General features: G+C 40.1%; 6 protein-coding genes across 7 annotated transcripts in view; 3 read left to right on the top strand and 3 right to left on the bottom strand.

Moving 5' to 3' along the window:
- LOC124342375 (protein dachsous-like) overlaps nt 1-3328 on the bottom strand; it is a 47390-nt gene extending 44062 nt beyond the window's left edge. The window contains exon 1 of the mRNA XM_046795351.1: nt 881-3328. Within this exon, the coding sequence (XP_046651307.1) occupies nt 881-2842 (1962 nt within the window). The 5' untranslated portion in view covers nt 2843-3328. The remainder of the gene's footprint in view (nt 1-880) is intronic.
- Nucleotides 3329-5793: 2465 nt separating this feature from the next.
- LOC124342333 (gem-associated protein 8-like) lies at nt 5794-6776 on the top strand. The gene is made up of 3 exons (XM_046795300.1): nt 5794-6134; nt 6199-6361; nt 6460-6776. The coding sequence occupies exons 1-3, from the start codon at nt 5967-5969 to the stop codon at nt 6714-6716; spliced, it is 588 nt and encodes a 195-aa protein (XP_046651256.1). The 5' UTR covers nt 5794-5966; the 3' UTR covers nt 6717-6776.
- On the bottom strand, nt 6743-8321 carry LOC124342332 (F-box only protein 8-like). Its single transcript, XM_046795299.1, has 7 exons — nt 8139-8321; nt 7946-8069; nt 7770-7881; nt 7519-7637; nt 7259-7443; nt 7029-7189; nt 6743-6959 (listed from the first exon to the last, which is right to left on the bottom strand). Exons 1-7 carry the CDS (start codon nt 8185-8187, stop codon nt 6867-6869), a joined length of 843 nt encoding a protein of 280 aa, XP_046651255.1. The 5' UTR covers nt 8188-8321; the 3' UTR covers nt 6743-6866.
- Nucleotides 8322-8390: 69 nt separating this feature from the next.
- On the top strand, nt 8391-9927 carry LOC124342331 (dolichyl-phosphate beta-glucosyltransferase-like). Its single transcript, XM_046795298.1, has 7 exons — nt 8391-8587; nt 8656-8830; nt 8886-9094; nt 9158-9266; nt 9324-9549; nt 9632-9717; nt 9789-9927. The coding sequence occupies exons 1-7, from the start codon at nt 8537-8539 to the stop codon at nt 9893-9895; spliced, it is 963 nt and encodes a 320-aa protein (XP_046651254.1). The 5' UTR covers nt 8391-8536; the 3' UTR covers nt 9896-9927.
- Nucleotides 9928-10233: 306 nt separating this feature from the next.
- On the bottom strand, nt 10234-12333 carry LOC124342330 (nucleosome assembly protein 1-like 1-B). The gene is made up of 7 exons (XM_046795297.1): nt 12132-12333; nt 11659-11853; nt 11456-11599; nt 10988-11401; nt 10783-10930; nt 10608-10727; nt 10234-10553 (listed from the first exon to the last, which is right to left on the bottom strand). Exons 2-7 carry the CDS (start codon nt 11848-11850, stop codon nt 10378-10380), a joined length of 1194 nt encoding a protein of 397 aa, XP_046651253.1. The 5' UTR covers nt 11851-11853; nt 12132-12333; the 3' UTR covers nt 10234-10377.
- Nucleotides 12334-15499: 3166 nt separating this feature from the next.
- LOC124342327 (eukaryotic translation initiation factor 5B-like) lies at nt 15500-21858 on the top strand. 2 transcript variants are annotated; one of them, XM_046795294.1, is made up of 11 exons: nt 15500-15602; nt 15872-16263; nt 16320-16551; nt 16627-17030; nt 17127-17563; nt 17632-18364; nt 18429-18505; nt 18567-18774; nt 18958-19053; nt 21289-21450; nt 21527-21858. In XM_046795294.1, exons 2-11 carry the CDS (start codon nt 15943-15945, stop codon nt 21632-21634), a joined length of 2778 nt encoding a protein of 925 aa, XP_046651250.1. In that variant the 5' UTR covers nt 15500-15602; nt 15872-15942; the 3' UTR covers nt 21635-21858. The 2 variants fall into 2 exon arrangements, with proteins under 2 accessions (XP_046651250.1, XP_046651252.1); XM_046795296.1 differs by lacking the exon at nt 15500-15602 and adding an exon at nt 15623-15791.
- The last annotated feature ends 1011 nt before the right edge of the window (nt 21859-22869 follow it).

Raw genomic sequence — 22869 nt, 5'->3', positions numbered from 1 at the left:
TATGATCAAAGGAAAATAAAATAAAACAAAAGCTTCGGAAAGAATGCAACAGCAGAGAGATTCAAGTAGAAAATGTTCAGCAGGAATAGAAATCAGGTGGGGTTGATGATAGAGAGGGTGGATGCTAAGAGAATAGAATAGAAGAACGGCGGGGTTGAAATAAAAAGAGGAATGCTAAGGTGGATTTTGAGAAGGAAGAAGAAGCAAAAGAAAAAAGAAGGAGGAGAGAAGAAGAAAAAAGAAAACCTTTTTGAATGGTTTTCTTAGCTGTGCAGCTCATCACGGGCAGCGGGGGGTGGCACAGAGCCAAGGGTGCGTAGACAAAAGAAGGAAAAAATAAGCGGAGAAAGGATATATATTCCAGCACTGACATAATTTCCATGCACGGAAGGCTGTTTGCTGCTATCGGTCACTAGTTTGAAAAGCGAGCGGAACACAAGAAACCTTCAAAAAGCCTAGCCGTGTATACTACTCTGGTTTATCCGAATTGAACTTGAGAGGTTGTTTTCGCTTTTCTTCTTCTCGACCATCGGAAACAACCCGATCATCGGCCAACATACTCAAGGACATTCGCCTTTGGAATCCCGACATCATACTCAATAAACAATTCTCCTCTGACAAGTTGGGAGATTTTCAAATGGCAGTCACCCGAGTTCACAAACTGTCCATCTCTAATCTGTCGAGAACCTGTTCAGTGGACGCTTCTAATATTCCGAGTATTATACAACCACAGGTTTTTTCCACTTTCTTTTTAATTGTATCAACCAACGTCTATTCGTCCTCTTTACTTGACTGCACATCAAATGCTATGCCTTAATAGAGAAGAAGACTTTCCTATTTCTACAAGAAGAAGAAGAAGATACTGGAAGTACTGGCTTACCTTGAGAACACAATGGCCGACAGCCTCATCTTCACGGACCGAAACGTTGTAGAAGCTTTGATCGAAAATGGGCTCGTTGTCGTTGACGTCGCGGATGGTGACGCGGACCGTGGCCGTGCCGGTGAGCGACGGCCGGCCAGCATCCGACGCCAGAATGGTGATTTGTGGCACGGGATCCGTTTCGCAGTCAATGTGCTTCCGCGTCGTGATGAGTCCAGTGCGCCCGTCAATTTGGAACCAATCCGAGTGAGTGTCGGGCGACTCGAGAATCGAATAAGTCACAACGGAATTGTTGCCCAGATCCCGATCCAGGGCCGAGAGCTGGAACACGGAAGTGCCCGGATCGGCCACTTCCAGCACGTTGGCGTAGTACATTGTCTGTTCGAACTGGGGCGCGTTGTCGTTGGTGTCGGTAACGCGCAAATTAAAAGCCCGCGACGCGTGCAGCGGCGGACTTCCCTGATCGGTCGCCGTCACGACCAGCGTCATGTTGGGCTTCACCTCTCGATCCAGCGGGAGCGAAACGATCATGTAAATAATGTTGTCACGGGTGGTCAAACCAAAGTGACCTTCGCCCCCGTCCAAAGTCACGTTCACATTGGCGTACTCCTCCTTGGAGTCGGGGTCGTTGACGGAGATTCGGGCAACAAATTCACCCGGCTGGGCGTCCTCGGAAATCTTGGGAGTAGCGTCGTCGCTCAAGAAGATCAAGTTGATAGTCGGCTGGTTATCGTTGACGTCTGTGACGCGGATCGAGACGAAGGCGGTCGTCTCCAGTGCCTGGACGCCCGAATCACTGGCCACCACCACCAATTCGTGAACCTCCTTGGTCTCAAAGTCCAGGGGGCGATTGACGGAGATGACGCCGGTCAGAGGATCGATGACGAAGACCGAGTCGCGATCGCTCTGACGCCGGTTGATGGAGTAGGTGATGCGTCCATTTTCGCCGGCGTCCGTGTCGGTGGCGAAGACCTGGAGGACGCTGGTGCCGATGGTGGCGTTTTCGGCCACCGAAGCAAAGTAGCGACTCTGATTGAAAATGGGCTGGTTGTCGTTGACATCCTGGATGGTGATGTTGACGGTCATAAAGCCACGCAGCGGTGGATTGCCGCCATCGAGGGCTTCGATCACCAGACTGTAGAATGCCGTCGTCTCACGGTCCAAAAAGCCGTTGATCTGCAGGTCCAAATAGAGAACCCCGTCGCGCTCCCGATGTGACGACAGCCTAAAGGCGTTGTTGGTGTTGCCCGAAATGATGTTGTAGCGCTGCGTGTTGAATATATCCAAATCCAGGTCCCTGGCCGGTGGCAGCGTTCGCTTGACGTCGCGAGGCGTGTTCTCCGGGAATTCAATCTGCAGCAAAGGATTGGGAAACGTTGGCGCGTTGTCGTTTTCATCCTTGACCGTCACCAGGACGCGGATGTTCTCGCCACTCAGCGGGATCGCCACCAGCGAGTAGGACGAGCGCAGTTCCCGGTCCAGGACGACTTTGGTTCGAATTTCGCCCGTCGACTGCTCAATGTTCAAATCGGAATCGACAGCGCTGCCCGGCACTGGCACAATCAGATAGGGAGGCGGTGGGGGTCGTGGCACACCTGGATTGCTCTCACCGATCAAGCCGATTGTCGTTCCCAGAGATACACCTTCCGAGATTTCGAATTCGCGAATGTATTCGCAACGGGCGACTGTTGTTAAACTGGCGGCAATTAAAAACAGCAGCAGCAGCACCCAACTACTGCTGTGCGGCGGCGTAGCACAACACCGCCCAGGTCGTTTCTCAGTCCGGTGAGGTTGCCTGGAAGGAGTGGTGGTTTTCGACACTGTACTGACCGCCAAGACTTTGAGAGGCCAGGGTTTCACTAAATGGCGGCTACGGCAACATTCGCCCGCCATTCTTGGTTCGTTTTCCGTACGACTCGTGGTCCAATCAGGCAGTTTTAAGAAACTGCAGAATGCTGGCATCCCTGGCTATTTTTTAGGAAATCATTGTACGTTGCGATCGTTTAAAACAACAAATTGTACACAGACACACAAACAACACACAAAAACGAAAAATAAACGTGCACTTTTTTCTTAACAGCTGACCAGCAACCGGTCAGTAAACTTTGATGTAGAATGCCAAAACATGATCACTGATCACAACGTCCAGGTTCTTTTCTCTTCTCCTGAAGGCGATTTACGGAATTTTAGAGGCTAACAAAAGATGGGCAGCCACACTGCGCGTCCATCACTAAAGATTCCATGCTTTAAATTCTCATGAAATCTTTTGTTCTCTTTTTTAAAAAGTGTTGATTTAGTTATATCCAAATTGATCCACAGATTCGCAATATCCAATAGTTGAAGTCAAGTGGTTTGGCCAAAGAAAGAAAAGAAAAACTACAGGAAGCACATTCACACACACACACTCGAGTGAAGGTCCCAACGTGTACTGAAGGTCTTTGGTCAGAGAGGGCCCGATTCTTTTTCCTCCTCCATTCTTACCACCCTCTAGCCATCAGTCCAAAGCGGCGGCGCGGCATTGGCCACGGAAAACTCTCAGAGGCAACATAAAGTTGAGAGTTCCAAAACAGCAGAAAAGTAGGAATAGTAGAGAAAAGGAATGAGAAGAAGAAGAAGAAGAAGAATATAAAAGAAAGAGACGGGAGAGAATGTATTTATAAAAAGGCAGTAGACGGGTAGCAACAGGTAAGGCCGATGGCCAGAGGGGTCGAAATGGGGGGAGGTGCAACAGAGAGAGAAGAAAAAAGAGGGTCGGAAAGAAGGTGGTCAGGTATAATACGAAGAGGTAAGGAATGTTTCGTCTTTTCTTCTTCTTCTTCTTCTTTTTCATTCGATTCCTCCATCTTCCTACCCATCGCAGCGGCGGCGTTGCAATATCTTTGCCAGCCTCCCTTCTTCTTCTTCTTCTTCTTCTACAAGCGTCTGTGATGTTTCGTCTTTTATATTTTCGACTTCTTGGCTGTATATACTATTCATCCGCTTCGCTTACATGAACAAATTCACGCTGCTGTGGTTTAGTGTTAAAAACTTCGACGCTGTCTTGCGACAACCAAGGCCAAGGAACCTAATGCATGCTCACCTTCCACTGCCATCGCTTTGTTCTTGGTTGAAAATTATCTTGCCGTTTGTAGTATATAAGCTCTCATTTCTTGACGACTAGGTCGTCACAAAAAATCAGTTGCAATTGACAGACTAGATTTTTTCCGGGCCGAGAGAATCAGCTCGCTGTAGGCTATCCAGACGGCCTTTATGTGTGTACGAGCAGATGAGGAGATGGATGATTCGTTTTTAATGAGTTCCGCCGCACTCGCATAGACGAAAAAAAAAAAAGTAGTGAGGCCAAGTTCTGGGTTACTCTTGAGGAAAAAGAAGAAAAAAAATCCAATGGAACAACCGAAACGATGTACACACACATTTATACAAAAGCCAAGCCAACTATATAGCAGCAGCCAGTTCCTTAAGGGAGCAAAGCCTCGGGCACTCCAACACTTGGAAAATCTTCCCACTGACGATTTAGTTCATCTATACGGCACTACACACACGTTCATGTACGAAGAATATCGTGTGATTTGCCCCTCTTCCACAAGCACGCCACGCTACAGATGCTCCCATGCACATCAATCCGTGCATTTTCTGATTTAGACTTACATTGGGTTACAAGTCTGGAAATTGAAATGATGTTGGGTTGATCAATTTCTTCAGCTATAATTCTTGCTAAATAAATTAAAATTTAGTGGCTGTCAGTTCACTCACTGTATACATCTTTTCATGCCATTTTTGTTTTAGATATTATTGAATAAGACTCCTGAGGTTTGTTTCTATTTCTAAACATTCCTAGAAAAAAAAAAAACAACAATAATAATAGGATAAGCGTTTCCGGAATTGTAGTAATAGGAATAAATGTTTGAAAGCAAATTTATGTTTTTTAAAAGTGAGTTTGGATGGTTAAGGTATTTTTAAAACGATTTAAAAGAAGGTATTTTAAAATGACAACGTAAACACAGCTTTTCCTCATTGATTTGTGCGCTTGACCATAGCTATTTAAGGAAAACTGGAGTTACTAATTAGAAAGAACATCCGATTAATTTGCCAAATTAACTTTCAGACAGATTAAGGATAGATAAAATTCCAAAGCAACGAAATAATAGAGGGAAGTAAATTGAAATAGCAGCGTTTTGAAAGAAAATGTGAATATCTTGGGAAAAATTTTGGCACGGTTCTCCCTATGTTTCACCTTGTCATTGGAAATACTCGATGAAATTTTCCGCTTAATTTTGCGACGACAGCCTTATTAAGTTATTCTTAATTTGAAAGGTAAACACGAATACCGATTCTGTTTAACAAAGGCTGAATGTCATTGGTATAAGTTAATTACAACAAAATGATGTTAAATTTTTTGTATTGTCGGGCTTTAAGGCCATCTATCGCGCGACCAAACAAATGTTTTGAATTATTTTACAAATCAGGTAGTTCGGCACTGAACATTCCGCTACATAAAATTCCTGTAGCTCACATTTGTATTTGGGCATGAAATTTGGAATTTTGGCATAAAATCTAGAATTCTACGCTACTCAGCTTCAGTGTACGAATGTAAGTCAGAGGAAATCTCAGATTCTTAATGAAAAAAAAAATGATTTAAATGCTAGTAAATGTAGAAAGTGAAGAAAAATCTATTATCTGTACCGATCTGTACGTCAATATACAAAAAGGATCGAAAACATTGACGAACTGCCTTATGGGAGGAAATTTCAAACTCTGATTTTTATGCTGATCTCTTGTGCATAGATTGTTTCGATTTACTCCAAACAAATCAGTTTATAAGAGAAACATTTAAATACATTAATTTCTTAGGCAATCACGCATTCTAAGGGGGAGGAGCTTACTATTTCACCACACCCACTTGACTCTCCAACAACAACTAGCAGACTACGTATTCCCCAGTCGCTTATTCTGTAAACAAATTTTAAGTTTTTGAATTGTTCCTTCAGTTATTGAAGATTTAACGAACTTTTTTAACGCTTGTCTTGTAAGTAAAGTAATTAAAAAGGAAATATTCAATCATCAGTACTGACTGCTATAAGCTGAAATGGCAAAAGACTGGACCCAGGATCCAAGATTTAATCACTATTGGAAGAATTATAGACATGGACTGTCATGGTATTCTAAACATCAAATTAGTTATTATAGATCTAAAATGGTTTCTATGGATTATGAAAATTCATTTTTGCACTGGTTTATGCAACATCAATTACAAGTAAATAATTGATTTTTATAAAATAACTTTGATTGCAATTAATACTGAATCTACGATTGTAAAGGTTGAAACTCAACCCATTTTAACTCAAGATGAATCTGCAAGTCTACCATCACTTTCTAAAGTAAATGAAAGAAAGGTTCCTCAGAATGAAGAATTTGAAATGGAAATTACAGGGGACATGCTTGAATTTCTGAAAAAATCAATGAAACATAAGAAAGAAAGAGGTAATGATGAATAAATTGTGTGAAATTCAAAAGATGATAAGTAATAAAAATGGATCATTATTTTTTTTTACATGTTACCACTTTTGTTGGAACCCAAGATGAAACCAATACCACACAAGAAGTGAAATACATAAATGTGGATGAGATCCCCATAGAAAGGGTTGCTTCAGATTCACAAAATAACACCTCAACAAATGTTTTAGATGAAAAACATCATGAATCTGATTATTTTCATTTATATGGTGCTGATGCTCCACGAATTCAAGCCATGGAAACAGCTGTACAGCTAAATTTCAATAGGAACTGTGATAGAAAGCAACCTAAGCCTTGGCCAAATATGCCTTTGCATTTGTGAAGACATTTTTAGTTGAGGCTTTCATCTGATTTGAATAAAATGATTGTTTATTTTCTTCTATAATGATCTGTATTAAATTTTTTACAACGTGTTATTTAAATAGATATTACGTTGGGATTACTAGCGTAATGGTAACTACTACCCTACTTGCTATCCTGCATTCACGTAGTTCAGTGGTGTTCTGTTCGGCAAATATTGTTTGCATCGCCCTCTACTCGATGCAATGTGTCCAGACAGATAAACCTAATTTAACAAACAACTGTGAATATGGAAGAATAAAAACTTTTTTGCAGATAGAATATTTAAATTTACGTCATCGTATAAATGTCCACACCAATCGTCGTCTATCCTGTGACCAACTGCTCTTCGCACGTTCCGAATAAATTCGCGCTTTGACATTTTATTTTTTATGTGAGGGCTGGAAAGATCCACGGAAAGAATTATCAAGGAAAAACTGACGATATAGATGGTGTCTGAAAAAATTAACGACAAAAAAGCAAGTAAAGAAGCGTTATCTTATTTCAAGTATAAATAGCTCGTACCCGGTGTCAAATTCAAATTTGGATTGCATTCAAAAAAACGACGGGAAAATTTGTCAAGAAGAACGTGTAAATAATTTCCATGATTATCTCCCGCCAATGTTCGGGAAAGAACAGTACGAAGAGCATTCGGCAGAGATTCGCCTTTGAAGTTTTGTAAACCAATTAAATGATCAAGTACATCTCCCCTAAAAAAATACAAAACAGAAAAATCTTAAAGACTCCAATCCTTTCAGAATTGCAAATGAAAGCTTGGAGTATACCTTTTGTCTAGATAATGAGACATTTGTTGAGAACTAAGTTTATTTGTGCAGTGAAAGAAATTTGCAATATCTTTAGGGTCATCCTTTATTAATCCATTATTGAAAAAGTACTCCATTCCCTAAATGTTGAAAAGTATGGTATACAGTTTGGGTAAATATTTAGGTAAATAGGTACACACCAAAAGAAGGTGAATGTATGGTGAGTATAAATAAAAGGAAAATTTGAAATGAGCTAAAAAAAAATAAAAAACCTTTTCTGCATCTGCACAAAATGTCAAACACCCTTCATCAAGGGTAAGATATAGTTTTCGGTATGATTGTATTTTCTTTGGTGATTGGTGGTAACCCCAATTTTTGCACAGCCTGTAAAGTAATTTAACAGAAATACATAAAGGAAAAGAAAAAAGTTTAGGATGTTTGATGTTACCCCATCCACAACATTTCATCGTGGGCCAAGTCATTCCAAACACAGCCTGCGAGGCACAAATCTGTTGCATCCAAATGAGAGAGCACAGCAAGACTGAGTTCCAGGGGGAGGTCTCTAATTGGATCTAATATGATGTTCAGCCAATAATACAGTCAGGCATAAAATACAATAACAACAAAATAATATTTATTACCATTAGATTTGAGTCCTTCTTCCTTGTTTCTTGTATTGTATTGACCCATGATATAGCTAGGTAGCTAAAATTTTAAAAGTCATCGTGGAATCAAACAACACTATAAAAAAATATCAAATTAGATTTAGTTGCTTCTTTTAGGAATAGACTGTCTGTTTAGTCATTCCATTCTGTCAAAATTCCGCTGGTCTACCGTCATTTGTTTCGTTGCTAGGAAACCGCCGCCAGCGACGTGTCACTTGCTTGCGGCAATAAGTCGGATACGTTTCCTCTAGCACATCAGGTCTTTATTATGAACCTGTTGTGAAAGATAATTCGAGATTCTTTTTCATTTACCGGTGAATCACGTTTCTCTTAGCAGAGTTTAGTCATCAACAGAAATCTAGAATATACCAAATATGATGCTTCTTTTTGTGTTGGCCTTTGTTGTTGTGTGCGCGATTTTGATGGTCAGTATATTAAATAATAAATAAAGCACATATGAGTAATAGAGTAACAATTTTTTTGTTCTTCAAAGGCACTTCTCTTCATATACATAACATCTGTAACATATGCTAAGGTTGTTAGGTTCAAAGAAGAAAATTTTTATTTGAATCCAAAATCTGTTGAAAAAGAGCCCTTTCCTTCAATTGAGGATGAACCAACTGTACTGCTTTCAGTAATTGTACCAGCCTACAATGAAGAGAAACGATGTAGAATTTTTAAAAGAGTATTCGAACACAGTGTCATAATTTATTTTTTAAACAGTACCTGCCATGTTGGAGGAATGCCTTCACTACCTGGAAGAAAAACTGAAAATCAACCCAGAAAATACATTTGAAGTGATCATTGTGGATGATGGAAGTACTGACAAAACCACACAAATTGGCCTTGGTTATTCAGAAAAATATGGTTCTGATAAAGTTAGAGTGCTGACTCTGTCCAACAACAGAGGGAAAGGTGGTGCAGTGCGTTTGGTAATTATTTCCCATGCAATTTTTGATAAATCCAAGTTGATAATTAACACATTATATTTCCAGGGAATGCTTAGTTCTAGGGGAAAACAGTTGCTGTTTGCTGATGCTGATGGAGCAACAACATTTGAAGACATTTCTAAGCTTCAAGAAAATTTACAACAACTCATTAAAGGTTGTTTAAAAAGAAGTTTGAATGATTTCACTTTTATAAAACTTGTAAATTATATAGGTCAAACCAGGGATGCAGCATTAGGTCTTGTCTGTGGTTCTCGGGCCCATTTAGAAAAAGAAGCTATAGCTTCTCGTTCCCTCTTTAGAACACTCTTAATGAAAGGATTTCATCTTCTCGTGTGGCTGTTTGCCGCTCGATCAATTCGAGATACCCAATGTGGTTTTAAACTCCTTACGAGACCGACTGCCAAGTTGTGTTTTCCGAATCTTCATATTGAGCGATGGTAAATAACCACATGATGGGGTTTATTTCCCCTATTTTGTTTTTTTGTTTAGATTTAACTGTTAGTATTAATGTTTTTATAGGGCTTTCGATGTCGAACTTATCTACATAGCAGAGTACTTGAACATTCCTACAGGCGAAGTTTCGGTTAGATGGATGGAAATTGAGGGTATAATAATTTTTTTTTCTTTACAATTGGCACACGTGATTGTCATCGTTTGGTTTAATAACTTTTTTAAGGTTCCAAAATTGTCCCTGTATGGAGTTGGTTACAAATGGGCCGTGATTTACTTCTAATCTGGTTCCGGTATACCACAGGAGCGTGGAAAATCCGTATACATTCATAAAGTTATAAAGATTAATAAACTGTTGAACTGAACATATTCTCATTTTTTTATTACATTTTTATTTTGAATGGATGTGATTGTGAATCATAGGTTAAGTGCATATATGCCTAATGCTATCGTTCACACACAATGTCTCTTGGTTGTTTAGGTGAGAGAGCGAGTGTAAGTGAATTTGTAAATACTGAAAACAATTTTAAATTTTGATTAACAATTTTCTTTATATTATATACAACCATCATCTTCATTTTTAATTTTTTTAAATATTCTAGCATGAATTGATTTAATAACCAATCAAAACTAATTTGTTTAATAGAAAGTAAATATAGACAGCACAGAAATTTTAATTAGACAGGTTTTTATTAGATTAAAGAACAGTAATGAGGAACTGCTTTGTAATTTCAGGGGAAGGAAATACACATTGGGTTAACATTGAAGATAAGTTATAAAAATGAATAACCAACTCTTCAGGATGCCAATCGTCCTCACTGTTGCTTACATTCCGCCGGATTCGCCTGTCCTTTTTGTCCTCGGACAGCTTTAGCTTGTTTACGAGGATCGAAATCGGGATCTTCCTCCTCCTCTTCACCTTCCTCACCTTCTTCATCTCCCTCTTCCTCCTCCTCTTCTTCATCAAAGTCATCTTCCATCAAGGCATCACCTAATAGTTTGAAAAATTAATACTTGAAACATTTAAAAACACTTAATAGATTACCTGTGAAATACAGAGTAGCACGGGGGACAATACTCTCGCGAATGTAGTGTCCAATTTCGAAGTCGGCTGTCAGGAGAGCACGAGTATCTTCATCGACATCCTCATCAGCATCGTCAGAAACTACAAAAGAACAATTTAATACGACTGAAATGTGCCCTTATACTTAATAACATACCAGTAGGTGGGCTAAAGAAATTGAAAAACGAATCGTTCTGAACTGTCTTGGAAACTGTGCGTACGGAGCCCTTGGACTTATGCTTTTGCTTCTTCTTAATGGTTTTAACGGTAACGTTCTTTCCTTTTTTCCATTCAATGGGAGTACCCTGTTTTAAAAAATCATTTAACATTTGAATTCATGTTTTAACAGTAAAATTACATACCTTGCATTTGTGGATTTCAGGTCCCTCAAAACTGAAAGGATCCTCTTCATCTGGAATACACTTCATGTCATAAGTCTTTGTCAACACAGTGTTTTCAAAGAACTCATTTGGAGTGAAGTGAAAATCAAGGATGAAACCCATGGGATCCTCATTGTATCGAACTTTAATGTCAACCAGGTGTTTCAAGATAGGCTCATCGTGATCCTGAACCATGTCAGCAAGGAGCTCAACATTCTTGAAGATTGTCAACCAAAACTCTGGAACACCTTTCATGTCTTCTTCCTTAGTTTCACCTTCAATTGTAACCTTGTTCTTCATGTCTTCAGAAAGTTCTTCACTTTCCTTGTCATCGTCTAAGGTCCAGACACATTCTTCGTCAGTTGGTTCAAGTTCTCCACTTGTGATTTTGGCTCGCTACATAAAAGCAATTTAGATTGGATTCCAAAATTTTTCATTGAAATCTTTTACCTTTTCGAAAAACGATTGATATTTAGTTTGATACTTGCACTCAAGGACATGCACTTCTTTGAAAAATTCAGCTTCAATTTTAGTGGTCTCTAATTGGAGATTCTTGAGTGCCTTGATGCGCCTTTGGACAGCAGCAGGTAAGCTCTATATGAGACAATTGAGGTTATGTATGGAGATAAAAGCAGACAACAATGAAAATTTACCTTGATGTATCCAGATGGGTCCCCAACCATGCTGTCAAGACGAGCCTGCAATGCAGCCATCACCCTAGGGTTCTGAAGAACAGCCGCTTGTAATTTCTCTTTGCTCAATTTATCAGATCCTTCCTCTTCCTCTTCAACTTCTTCAATATCCTCCTCAGAGTTTTCAACAATTGCTGCTTTGTCAGATTCCATTATCTAGACAGAATTTTTAATCATTACAAATTATGTTGCATGTGGTTGAATGAATCCATTTATAACATTAACTACTCAGGATATAAGAACTAAAGCCAATTTTTAATTGTCCTCCCTTCAAAAAGGAGGAGCGGTTTTCTCCCGCCTCACGACACAGCAGTGTTACCACGTGGGTAACACGGTGACGGAATACTTTTTAACTTAAATTACAATTTAGCAGCAATGACATGAAATAATAGTTACACATAGATAAACTAGAAACTCTACACATTTTTACTTACTATGAGAATATAGGAGAATTTGAAGTTAAGAATGAAAGATGACACCAAGAAATACCAACGGCCGGTTACTGTCGAGTAAGCTCGTGAAGTAAAGTATTTCGTCTCAGGTCTGGCCAGACGTAGGTTCGGGAGGAGGTGGAGAACGCCAACGGCTATCGTCAGGCATTGCCAAATGACAATAATGTATAACGATAATCTGCGACGCCGCCATGGGTTCCATACCTTTATTCGCTTCACTTTTATATTAATTTATTATTTCTTAAATATTTTAATCATTTTCTAATAAGCCGAAAATTGTATGTTTATTCAGATACTTTGGAATAATATTGAAGTGAATTGAATATTAATAAACCACCGAAAAACAGTACAAATTTGAACTTACAAAAACTATTTTTGTAGGGTTTTAAACAGAAATTTTTATGGGTTAATAAAATAACAGTAAAATTGGATTTTGGTTTGAATTTATTTTTTCAAAACTAACCACATTTCTAAAACTGAACAGATGTTTGCGTCAAAATGAACTGTAAGTTTTAACAGGGACCAAACTCAATTTTATTTTTCCCGCTTTTTTTGCTTTTCCTCAGGCCCATTGCCTCTTTATAATTATATACATAGTTTCTGATGACGTTAACCTCCTAAGAGTCCTAGTTGAGTGGTCTGAAAATGAGTCACAATTCGCCCATATCGCCAGTGAATTCTCGCCAGGATACAGCAGTAGCAACCAGTATTGCGTGGGAGGGCCATCACATCACGACAGTCCGGCAGCAAATAGAGACGCTAGAGTGTAAACAGCAACCTGCATGTAATATAGCAATGAAATTATAATTTCACTACGATTTAAAAAATTAGTTAACGACGAATATTTGTAGTAGTTCGCTACTTAACAAAATCAAATCTCGAGAATAGCTCTAATTGAAAATTAATAAATGATCGTAAGCGACAGCGTATTCTGACGTCTCCTCCCAACTAGAATTCCTCAATCGGTTTGCAGGAGGCAGCTTCACTGCAATGATCAATACTATCGAAACATTACTGCGCAAGCATTTCAGCTCGCACGAATAGGCCTCTACTGAGTTCAAGCGCACGTGAGTTCTCAATCACATCTCGATCATTTTTCGAGACCAATCTACATGCGCCTTTAGACTGCTACTAAGGGTGGGCTAGGACTTGGATGGACTATAGTCCAAAAGTTCAAGCGCAGCTAGCAGCCCCTTATCTATTTGGTCACTCGAGATTCATCTTGTTGTTTGCTAGTCACTACACGAAATCGCACGAAATAATAATCATGGAAATAATACTTTCCTCTTGGTTTATAGTGAGTTCCAAATCCCATTGTCTAGCCCAGTTTGATAGGCCGCCCTCTCTCTTCTTCCCCCCCAATTGGTTTTATAGGGGGTGAGCAGGTTGAAAAATTTAAAAAGAACAGCGCCATCTAAAGGCAGTGGTGAAAACGGCAATACTTGACGTTTAGTGTTGGTCCCGTGTCGTCTGCTACCAAATTCCGAGCGTTTTTATTTTATTTTTTATTTCGTTATTATTTAATGATTTAGTAGTTACATATTTGCATACGTCTCACGTCAGGCCAGATGTGAGTTCGGGAAGAAGTGGCCAGAGCGCGGAGAGCGCCATCGGCTATGACAGGCATTGCCAAATGAAATATAATAATCTAACGTGTTTTATTTGTTTTACTTTATTTTTCAAGTCTTTTCCAAATAAAAACCACTTTATAATAAATCGAAAAAAAATATTAATATTAACTATATTTTGCAATAGCAATATATCAATCGATATAACATAAAATATCGACCGAACATTTGATCGAAAAACAATCTAAAAGATTTGTTGTTGAAATTTAAACTTGATAGGTTGCTGGTGTAATAACAGTAAAACTTGGCTTGTGTGTAAAAAAAAACTAACCACACTAATCTTTCAAAACAGCTGTTTGCGTGAACACGAACTTTAACAGTGACCAAACATAACATTATTTCACCCGAGTTTGCTTAACTCTTCACGATCGATAAGCCTGGTTCATTCTATTTGAATGAAAGGAGTTTAACAGTGTAGAAAGTTTTGCCACGTTATCAATCTTTCCCTTCTAATGACCACCGAACAAACTTAACAAACTGACAAACGAAAAAACATCTAATAAATTACGAGCATGCAGAAAATAATTTGACAGTCACCCTAATGTGTTCGCGACTCGCCAGTCGGTTCCGGTCGCAATCAATGATGTCGTGCGTCTTTCGCAATAAAATCGATACTTCGCAAACGGCTTTTTCGTATTTGACATCGCGTCCTTTATTATCGCTTCTTGATTTTTTATTATTTATCAAAGAATTCATTATGAGTCATATAGTTCCGTCTTGGCTGATATTTAATTAATCAACTTGAATTTTTTTTAAAGAATTAATTTTTAATAGTGGCTGTAGACAATATTTGGAGTAAAGATGACACCGGAAAGAGTAAAATCCGATTGTTCAATAGAAAAAGGCAAATGTGTATCCCAAAGTGAATTGAAATTTAATTTAGCGATGAAGAAATAAAAGTGTTAGTTGGAATCGGTCTTTGCAATCTACGGGGAAGATGCAAGTGTTTTTTTCCATCTATTCTATTAATTTTTCCTGCAAATTCGATAACTACTTAACAGATGTTATTAAGTAACTACAGTATATTCAGGAGTCGAACCATGGTATTCCACCGTGGTACGCCGATGCGCTATTATCATAGCCAACACAGCTTGTCCACACTTGACAACATTGAGGACAACATTGACAACACATGGCAAATGAGTTTAAAAATTACGAAAGTGCCCACATTAATATTTAATTAATGTTTGAATAAGAAACTTTGGTATTATTTAAAATTTTTTATATTTATTATTTCTTTTTTTTTTCAGGGTGGGGGGTGTTGTGTTGAATCCATTATCGAGTGAACTGATATCGTCCTTAATATTCCTTGTTTATTCACGTGTACAGTGTATATACGTTTTCAGCAAAAAAATTAATGGAATAGAAAATACCAGCAGAGGCCATCCCAGGTGGTAAAGCATCACCTGCTTTACGACGTGCACTACCCTACTCCCGTTCCCGCATGTCATTGGTATGATTTATTGTTGGCTTTATATTGACTTCACCCGATCACTATTTGTTGTCAAGCCAGCTACGCAATGGTCTTATTTAAAGGCATTATACAAGTTTTTTTTTAATACGTGTAAACGGAAATGTTTTTGGTTTTCTTAATGGAATCCCGTTTTATACAGCCTCGGTGAAATAGCGTCTATTTAATTTTGTTGCATGAAATATTAAACATAACGTGATTATTACTACCATTACATTTATTGTTATGATATTATTCTTAAATTTTGATATGCAAATTTTGTGTCCAGAGTTCTTTAGCAATACATGGCAACGTTCCGGCTTGAGAGTGTAGACGAGTTAATGAGTAAAGACTGCTCGTGTCTGTTTCATTTTGGTATGTATTTTTCATAAATCACTAAGAACTTTGTGATTTGTAGATGTGGAACTTAAATATTCGAAAGTTAAATGGCTGAATTAGTAGGACGGCGTTCCTGAGCATCCTAAACATCTGTTATGATTGTTCATCATTGCCAGTAGTTCATTTTAGAATTGTTGTTCACCAACTTTCACTTTATAAGCATATGTAAAATTCAGTCTCTAGACTTTAAATGTGGTAAGATTCAAAAGTGCTAATGTAACACATTTTGGTACAATTATTTTCAGGTTACTGACCATAATACCTTGGAACTTCAAGTTCATCTATGCAACAAAACATCTTTAATAACAAGTAAAAAATGACGAAGAAAAATGTTAAGAAAGCAAAGGAGGAATCAGATGGGCTAGCCACTGCTGAACCCGAGCCTGCAGAAGATCTGTTCGAGGAAGAAAATTCTGACAAGAAAAAGAAGAAGAAGAAGAAGAAAGGCAAGGATGATGATGCTAATGAAGCTTCTGAAACTGTTGAAAAGGTTGAAGAAGTGGACGAGGATCAAGATGATAAAAAGAATAAAAAAGCCAAGAAAAAAGTAGAAAAGGTTGACCCCAAAAAAGATAAAAAAGGTGGCCCAGGAAAAAAAGCCATTGCAGCAATGCAAGAGACCTTAAGGAAAATTAAAGTAAGTTTACTTAAAATAATGCTGATGCAATCTGAAACTAACTCGTGCTCCTCTAGGAAGAAGAAGACCGTATCAGACGAGAAGAAGAAGAGGCAGAAAGAAAAGCCGAAGAAGAAGAGCGAATTAGATTAGAGCAAGAACGAAAAGAACAAGAACGACGAGACCTTAAAAAACAACGTGAGAAGGAAAAACGTGATCGACTAAAGGCTGAAGGAAAATTCCTAACTCCCAAGCAGAGAGCAGCGCAGGCTCGCTCACAAGCATCTCTGGAGATATTGAGAGCGCAAGGTATAACTTCTGTAATATTATCAATTAATGACAATTTGTTATTTGATAAATTTTACATTCGATTCTTTCTAAAAGGTGTTGACGTACCTTTAATTGGAGAAAAGCGACCCAGGGCTGGTACACGAGTGCGTACGAACAAACAGCAACAAGCAGTGGCTCAAACTGACGAGAGCACGACTTCCGAAGAAAATAAAGCTGAGCAAAAACCAGATGGCGAAAGTGAAGTATTGGTAGAAGAGGAGGAAGAAGAAGTGAAAGAATCGTGGGATGCAGAATCATCTTCAGAGGAAGAAGTGGAGGAAGAGCCTGTTCCAACCACGACTGCTGAGACGACACATTCAAAGTCGAAATCGGAGAGTGAAGATTCCGATGACTCTGACGAAGAGGATGACTCTGACGACAGTAGTGATTCAGATAACGAAGATGGCAAAAAGACAGATGCTCTCTCCAGGAGAGAAAGGGCATTAAATCGTATTCAGGTTTGTCATTAGTTTGAAATGGACTTCCATGTGAAAGGCCAGAATTATGAAATCAAAATTCATCTGGTAATTTTTTGTTTTGTTTCCATTTCATAGAAAAGACGAGACGAGGCTGAAAAGAACACGGATCCTGAAGTTTTACGTGCTCCGGTTGTTTGTGTATTGGGTCACGTAGACACGGGTAAAACAAAAATCCTCGACAAACTTCGTAGAACCCACGTTCAAGATGGTGAAGCTGGTGGAATTACACAACAGATTGGTGCTACCAATGTCCCGATTGAAGCCATTCGTGAACAGTCCAAAATGGTTATCGGTTTCCAGGACATGAAGTTAAAAATTCCGGGTCTTCTCATTATCGATACCCCTGGGCACGAATCTTTCAGTAATCTACGTTCTCGTGGCTCTTCCTTGTGCGACATTGCTATCTTGGTAGTCGACATTATGCACGGGCTCGAACCTCAAACTATCGAATCCCTCAACTTGCTTAAAGCAAAGAAAACTCCTTTCGTCGTAGCCCTTAACAAAATTGATAGGTAATTTTGTATTATTATTGGATGTTTTTCACAAATATGCTAATACCTTTTTATTTTAAAATGTACAGGTTGTATGATTGGATCTCCAATCCTAAAAAAGATGTCAAGGATTTAATCAAATCGCAGGCAAAGAACACTCAACTCGAGTTTCAAGATAGGGCCAAGTTGGTTATTACTCAGCTAGCCGAACAGTCGATGAACGCAGCCGTTTTCTATGAGAATCCCGATTCACGATCGTATGTTTCCATGGTCCCAACAAGTGCTGCTACCGGTGACGGCATGGGAAATCTCATGTCGCTCATTGTAGAATTGACTCAAACCGCATTAGCTAAAAGGCTTATGTATACCGATGAGCTTCAGGCGACTGTTTTAGAAGTAAAGGCCATCCCCGGCTACGGAACAACGGTCGACATCATTCTTATTAATGGAACTCTGCACGAAAGCGACACAATTGTTTTAGCAGGAACCGACGGACCCATTGTGACACAGATTCGGTCTCTTCTCTTACCGCAACCCATGAAAGAGTTACGAGTTAAGAATACATACACGGAGCCCAAGGAAGTGCGAGCAGCACAGGGTGTGAAAATCACGGCCAAAGATTTGGAAAAGGCCATCGCCGGGTTGAATCTACTTGTTGCCTACCACCCGGATGAAGTGGAAATCTGCAAGGAAGAAGTAGCACACGAATTGAAATCTGCTTTGGGTCGAATTAAATTACAGGATCGAGGAGTCTACGTTCAAGCTTCGACTCTAGGATCCCTAGAAGCCCTTCTCGAGTTCCTGAAAACATCTGAAATTCCTGTAAGAAAAAATAATCACATCATATTAAGACCCATTATAAATAAATGTGTACATTATATTTCAGTATGCCAACATTCGCATCGGCCCTGTGGTGAAAAAGGACGTCATGAAAGCTTCAACCATGTTGGAGCATAATGCCCAGTAACTTATATTTTTTTAAAGTTTTAATATTATCAAGTTTTAACGTGGTGAATTATTGCAGATATGCTGTAATTCTGGCGTTTGATGTAAAAATTGAACGTGACGCTCAGGAGATGGCAGATTCCGTTGGAGTCAAAATTTTCCAGGCTGATATTATCTATCACCTGTTTGACAGTTTTATGAAATACCGTGACGAGTTAAAGGCCAAGAAGCGGGAAGAGTTCAAAGATGTTGCCGTTTTTCCATGCAAATTACGAATTCTCCCTCAGGTAACGTTGGGAAATTTATTCCACTCTTTATGTCGAGCACAAGTTTAGGTTAAAAATGTGCCATTCTTTTGCCGCCAAAGTACGGAAATCTGTGTTAATTGACGTTGATAAAAATATGTGTCCTTGTTTTTTTTTGTTTGTTTGTTCCTCAAACTTCATGGAATTTCTTTTTATCTTTTGTAGTTTATTTTCAACACTCGAGACCCGATCGTGGTTGGTGTGGTGGTGGAGAACGGGATTGTGAAGGAGGGCACACCGTTGTGCGTTCCGACCAAAGAGGTAAGAAAAAACCTTGTTTCTTTTCCTTTTTAAGGTGAGACGGTAGGTTACGAATGCGCGTTTCCTGTCTCGATTCAAACTCCCCCCGAAGAATTGCCGACTCAAAGGTTGCGGAAATCTGAATGAGGTCTACTACTCTCTCAGGTCAAATGATTGGTTTCACCCGAGTGTCAACTCGGAAAGTATTGTGGTTTTGTCTCTCCAGAGCGTGTATAGTAGTCGGGATATAGTTTGTATAGAAAAGAAAGGAAGTACCTAGGGACAAATGAAACACTTTGGTGTGTGTGTGTGTGTGTGTGTAGTGGAGGGGAGAAACTCGGTCTCCTTTTTTTTTATTTTTTTCGAAATGGCTACCGGATGTCAGATTGCGAACGGAACACCGCCTTCTCTCCTTTCAGTGGCCCTCCCCACTGACTTTTCCGTCCTTTTTTTTTCCTTTTTTCTTTTTGGTTTTCTTTTTCAAGCTCGAGTAGTTAGCTAATGATAGAAAGGAATCCTGGAGATGGGGCCGTTCATAATGTTTCGTGACTTGACAGTCCAATTAGAGGCTTTTGGCGTGTTTGCCAGCCCTCCTCCTCCTCCGCCCCCCTCCCGTCCTGCGCAGCCAGATTCCCCTGGTTTTTCTGAATGGAAATGGAAGCAGCGGAAGTGAACCATTTGTTGTTAGACTTGAAATAAACCGGCTTAGGCTTTAGTGGTGGAGAATGGAGATAAAAAAGGGAGAAAGGGGGGGACCTCGAGCTCTCCGGCTAGTAGCAGCTGAATACAGATTTACCTGCTGTTGGTAAAAAAGGTAGGAGAAAAAAAGGGAGAACCAAAAATTATGGGCGAAAATAAGTAGACGACAAAAAAAAAAGATCTATTAAATACACACCACCCTTCTTTGCCACCCATTTCCTTTCTCCATATCTTACTAACCTTAGCCTCCTCTCTATAGACCTCTGTGCGATTATTGGTTGTTGAACCGTGTCCTTTTTTTTCCTTCTTACCTGTCTCCCCCCTCTCTCTCTTTTTTTACAAGCAGCGGAAATGAGGTATGTTTAAAGAAAAGAAAAACTTTTGTATACTCTCTCCCTTCCCCCCCTTATCTGAATTTCACCGGGCGACAAGTGGAAAGTAGATGATTTCTTTAGCTGTCAAGATAAATGTTCATTCTTCTGAATTCGACTGGATGACCACCATTTTGTAGTAGTAGGAGGAAGGGCGTCGCTTCGCACCTGGCCGATTTGGGGCGGCTGGACGCTGATTGATACGTGCGCAGTTATAGTGACTACTACTACCATGTTGAATTGTACCTTGTTGTGCCTGGAGAAGAGACGGAGGCGATGGTGTCCATCCGGGAAGACGACGAAATGTGAGGAGGTTTGGAGAATTCGCCGGTCTTGGGGAGTGTGTGAAGTGGCAAAAAAGGAAGTGGAATGACAACAGAGCTGATGAGTTACTTCCTGCTTAGCTTGGCTCACATTTCCCACCGCCATATCTCTTTCCCGTTCGCTCACTATACAGCCGAGCGGAGCAGAGCAGAGCAGCAGAGCTCCTCTTCCGCCGTGACGTACTTACCCTCCTTTCCGCTCAGGCCAATATTTATTTATTTATATCCTGGTCCTGTGCTCCTGTACGCTCTTTCTCTCTGGCTCCTGCCGAAAAAGAAAAATATCTATTTCCTCTTTCAGCCTGCCTGGCCCGACTCCTTCCGGTCGCCCAATGTCAGAGAAAATGATCATTTCCAACTGAATAGGAGAAAAAACGTTTGGGAAAACTAGAAATGGCTTCCAGTGTTTTAGTTAACGGTTAGCCAGGAGAAGGAATGAATGAAAAATGGTGCCGAGGACGCGGCTGTCGGTCAAAACAATTCAAATTCCCGTCTTCCATTCACGCCCGACGGTCGCTTTGGCGTCCCAACGACAAAGACTCGGAGGTAGTCATGCAAAGTTCCGCTCTTGGAACAAAAACAACCCAGAAAAAAAAAATGCCAATCTCTCGCACGTGGTTTTTCCAACCCGCTATAACCACAAAACCAACTTTTTTTTTGTTGTGTGTGTGTGTGGGTCCAACTCGCCGCCCTTTCTATTTTTTTCTCTCAATGAAAAATGTTTTCGTGAAAATTCCCATTCAGAACATTTCTACGCGTCTGGCTATTTTTCCGCTCTGTTTCCCACCACATGGATACAAATTTACGTGCCATCTTCTCTCAACGGTCTTGTTGATTATTTTTTGTTTGAATTATTTCCTCAGTTTGTCTGCATTGGGATCGTGACCAACATTGAAGTGAATCACAAAGCCATCGAAACGGCCCGTAAAGGTCAAGAAGTTTGTATCAAAATTAGCCCCACGCCTGGCGACAGCCCTAAACTTTATGGACGTCATTTCGACCACACGGATTTGTTGGTTTCCAAGGTAAATTTTGTCGTTTGGAAAAATGATTAGAAATTGTGTGAATCTTAATTCATGTTTGTTTGTTGGACGAGTTTAGATTAGCCGAGAATCCATCGACGCCTGCAAGGAATATTTCCGAGACGATTTGCAGAAACCCGACTGGCAATTGATGGTCGAGTTGAAGAAGCTCTTTCAAATATTGTGATGATTCAGTTTTGATGACCTCTCCTTGTTTCCTCTTAAAAAACTCTTTACTATTCATTGGTGGAAGCTGCCGGTTGCCCGGCGTGTCAGATTTAAAACCAAACTGGATCGATATCCCGTCAAAAACAAAATATCCATACTGGAGAGCCTTTTTTTTTCCTTTCCAGGACGTTGGTCATGTTGATTGTCCGTTCAAACGAGCCAAAATACAACGTCCAGAAGACACCGCCGTATCTGATTTGTTTCCTCCTAGTAGTTCACTGGCCTTTCCTCGTTAATTGCCCCCAGACTAATCAAGTAGCCAGACTAATCATCAGACACGCTAGAGAGAAAGGGCGACACTTGAGAGCTTCTTTTGAGGTGAAAGTCGAACCTCCCCCCCCCCCCCCACCCGTCGGCTATATAGGTTTCTACTTGTCAAATGGTTGAGAGAGTTCGGGGCTCAGTTGTCAATGAAATAAGGATTATTATTAAGACTTTCTAGTTAAGAGATGTAGTTGGAACATCATCATCATTGATCGATCGATATCTGCCACATCACCAAAACGACTCTTGTCTTTTTTTTTTCCCAGTAAGTGCCTGGAAAAGGTCACTGTCCGATTGCGCAGGATCCCCCCCCCCCCCTCCCACACACCCCCGCAGAATTATAAATAGACCAGCGCCAGTTATCGATCTAGATATATACCTAAGCCAGGATTCTTTTTTGTGTGTGTGGCTGGATACAACCAAACATTTTGCGTCGTTCAAGCGACTATTGGAACAGGATTTTTATTTAAAATTTTTTTTTTTTAAATAGGCTAAAAAAAAATAAAAGTGTCGGATGTCAGAGCCATTCTGTTAAAAATCAATAAAATCTCTCATGAGTGGTAGAAGGGGGGGGAAACAAGAGTTGTTGGGACTAATGCGGGGGCGGAGGGGGTAGAATGTCCACGCCGTGTGGAGGGCCGGAGTCTCTCTCCCCTTTCATTGATTTGGTGCCGCCCACACTGACTTCCGGTTGACGGCCTTGCGTTTGTATAGCGTGTGTGTGTTGATTTGAGGTTGTCCTCGCTTCCGCTGGATGTGTGTGTGTGTTGTTGTGCGACAAGGCCATCCAGATGAACGTTGGATTCTGGTCTGCTGTCTGTGTGTGTGCAGAGAGAGTCGTGCACACAGAGATACAAACGACGAAAACAAAGAAGAGGAAATGATTGAGCGGTTCGTGTTACTCCGCCACCATACCAGCGCCGAGGGCAA

The sequence above is a fragment of the Daphnia pulicaria genome, chromosome 6 (genome assembly GCF_021234035.1).
Source record: "Daphnia pulicaria isolate SC F1-1A chromosome 6, SC_F0-13Bv2, whole genome shotgun sequence".
Taxonomy (NCBI): domain Eukaryota; kingdom Metazoa; phylum Arthropoda; class Branchiopoda; order Diplostraca; family Daphniidae; genus Daphnia; species Daphnia pulicaria.
The sequence above is the reverse complement of the archived record's forward strand: the minus strand, read 5'-3'. Positions and strand labels throughout refer to the sequence as shown.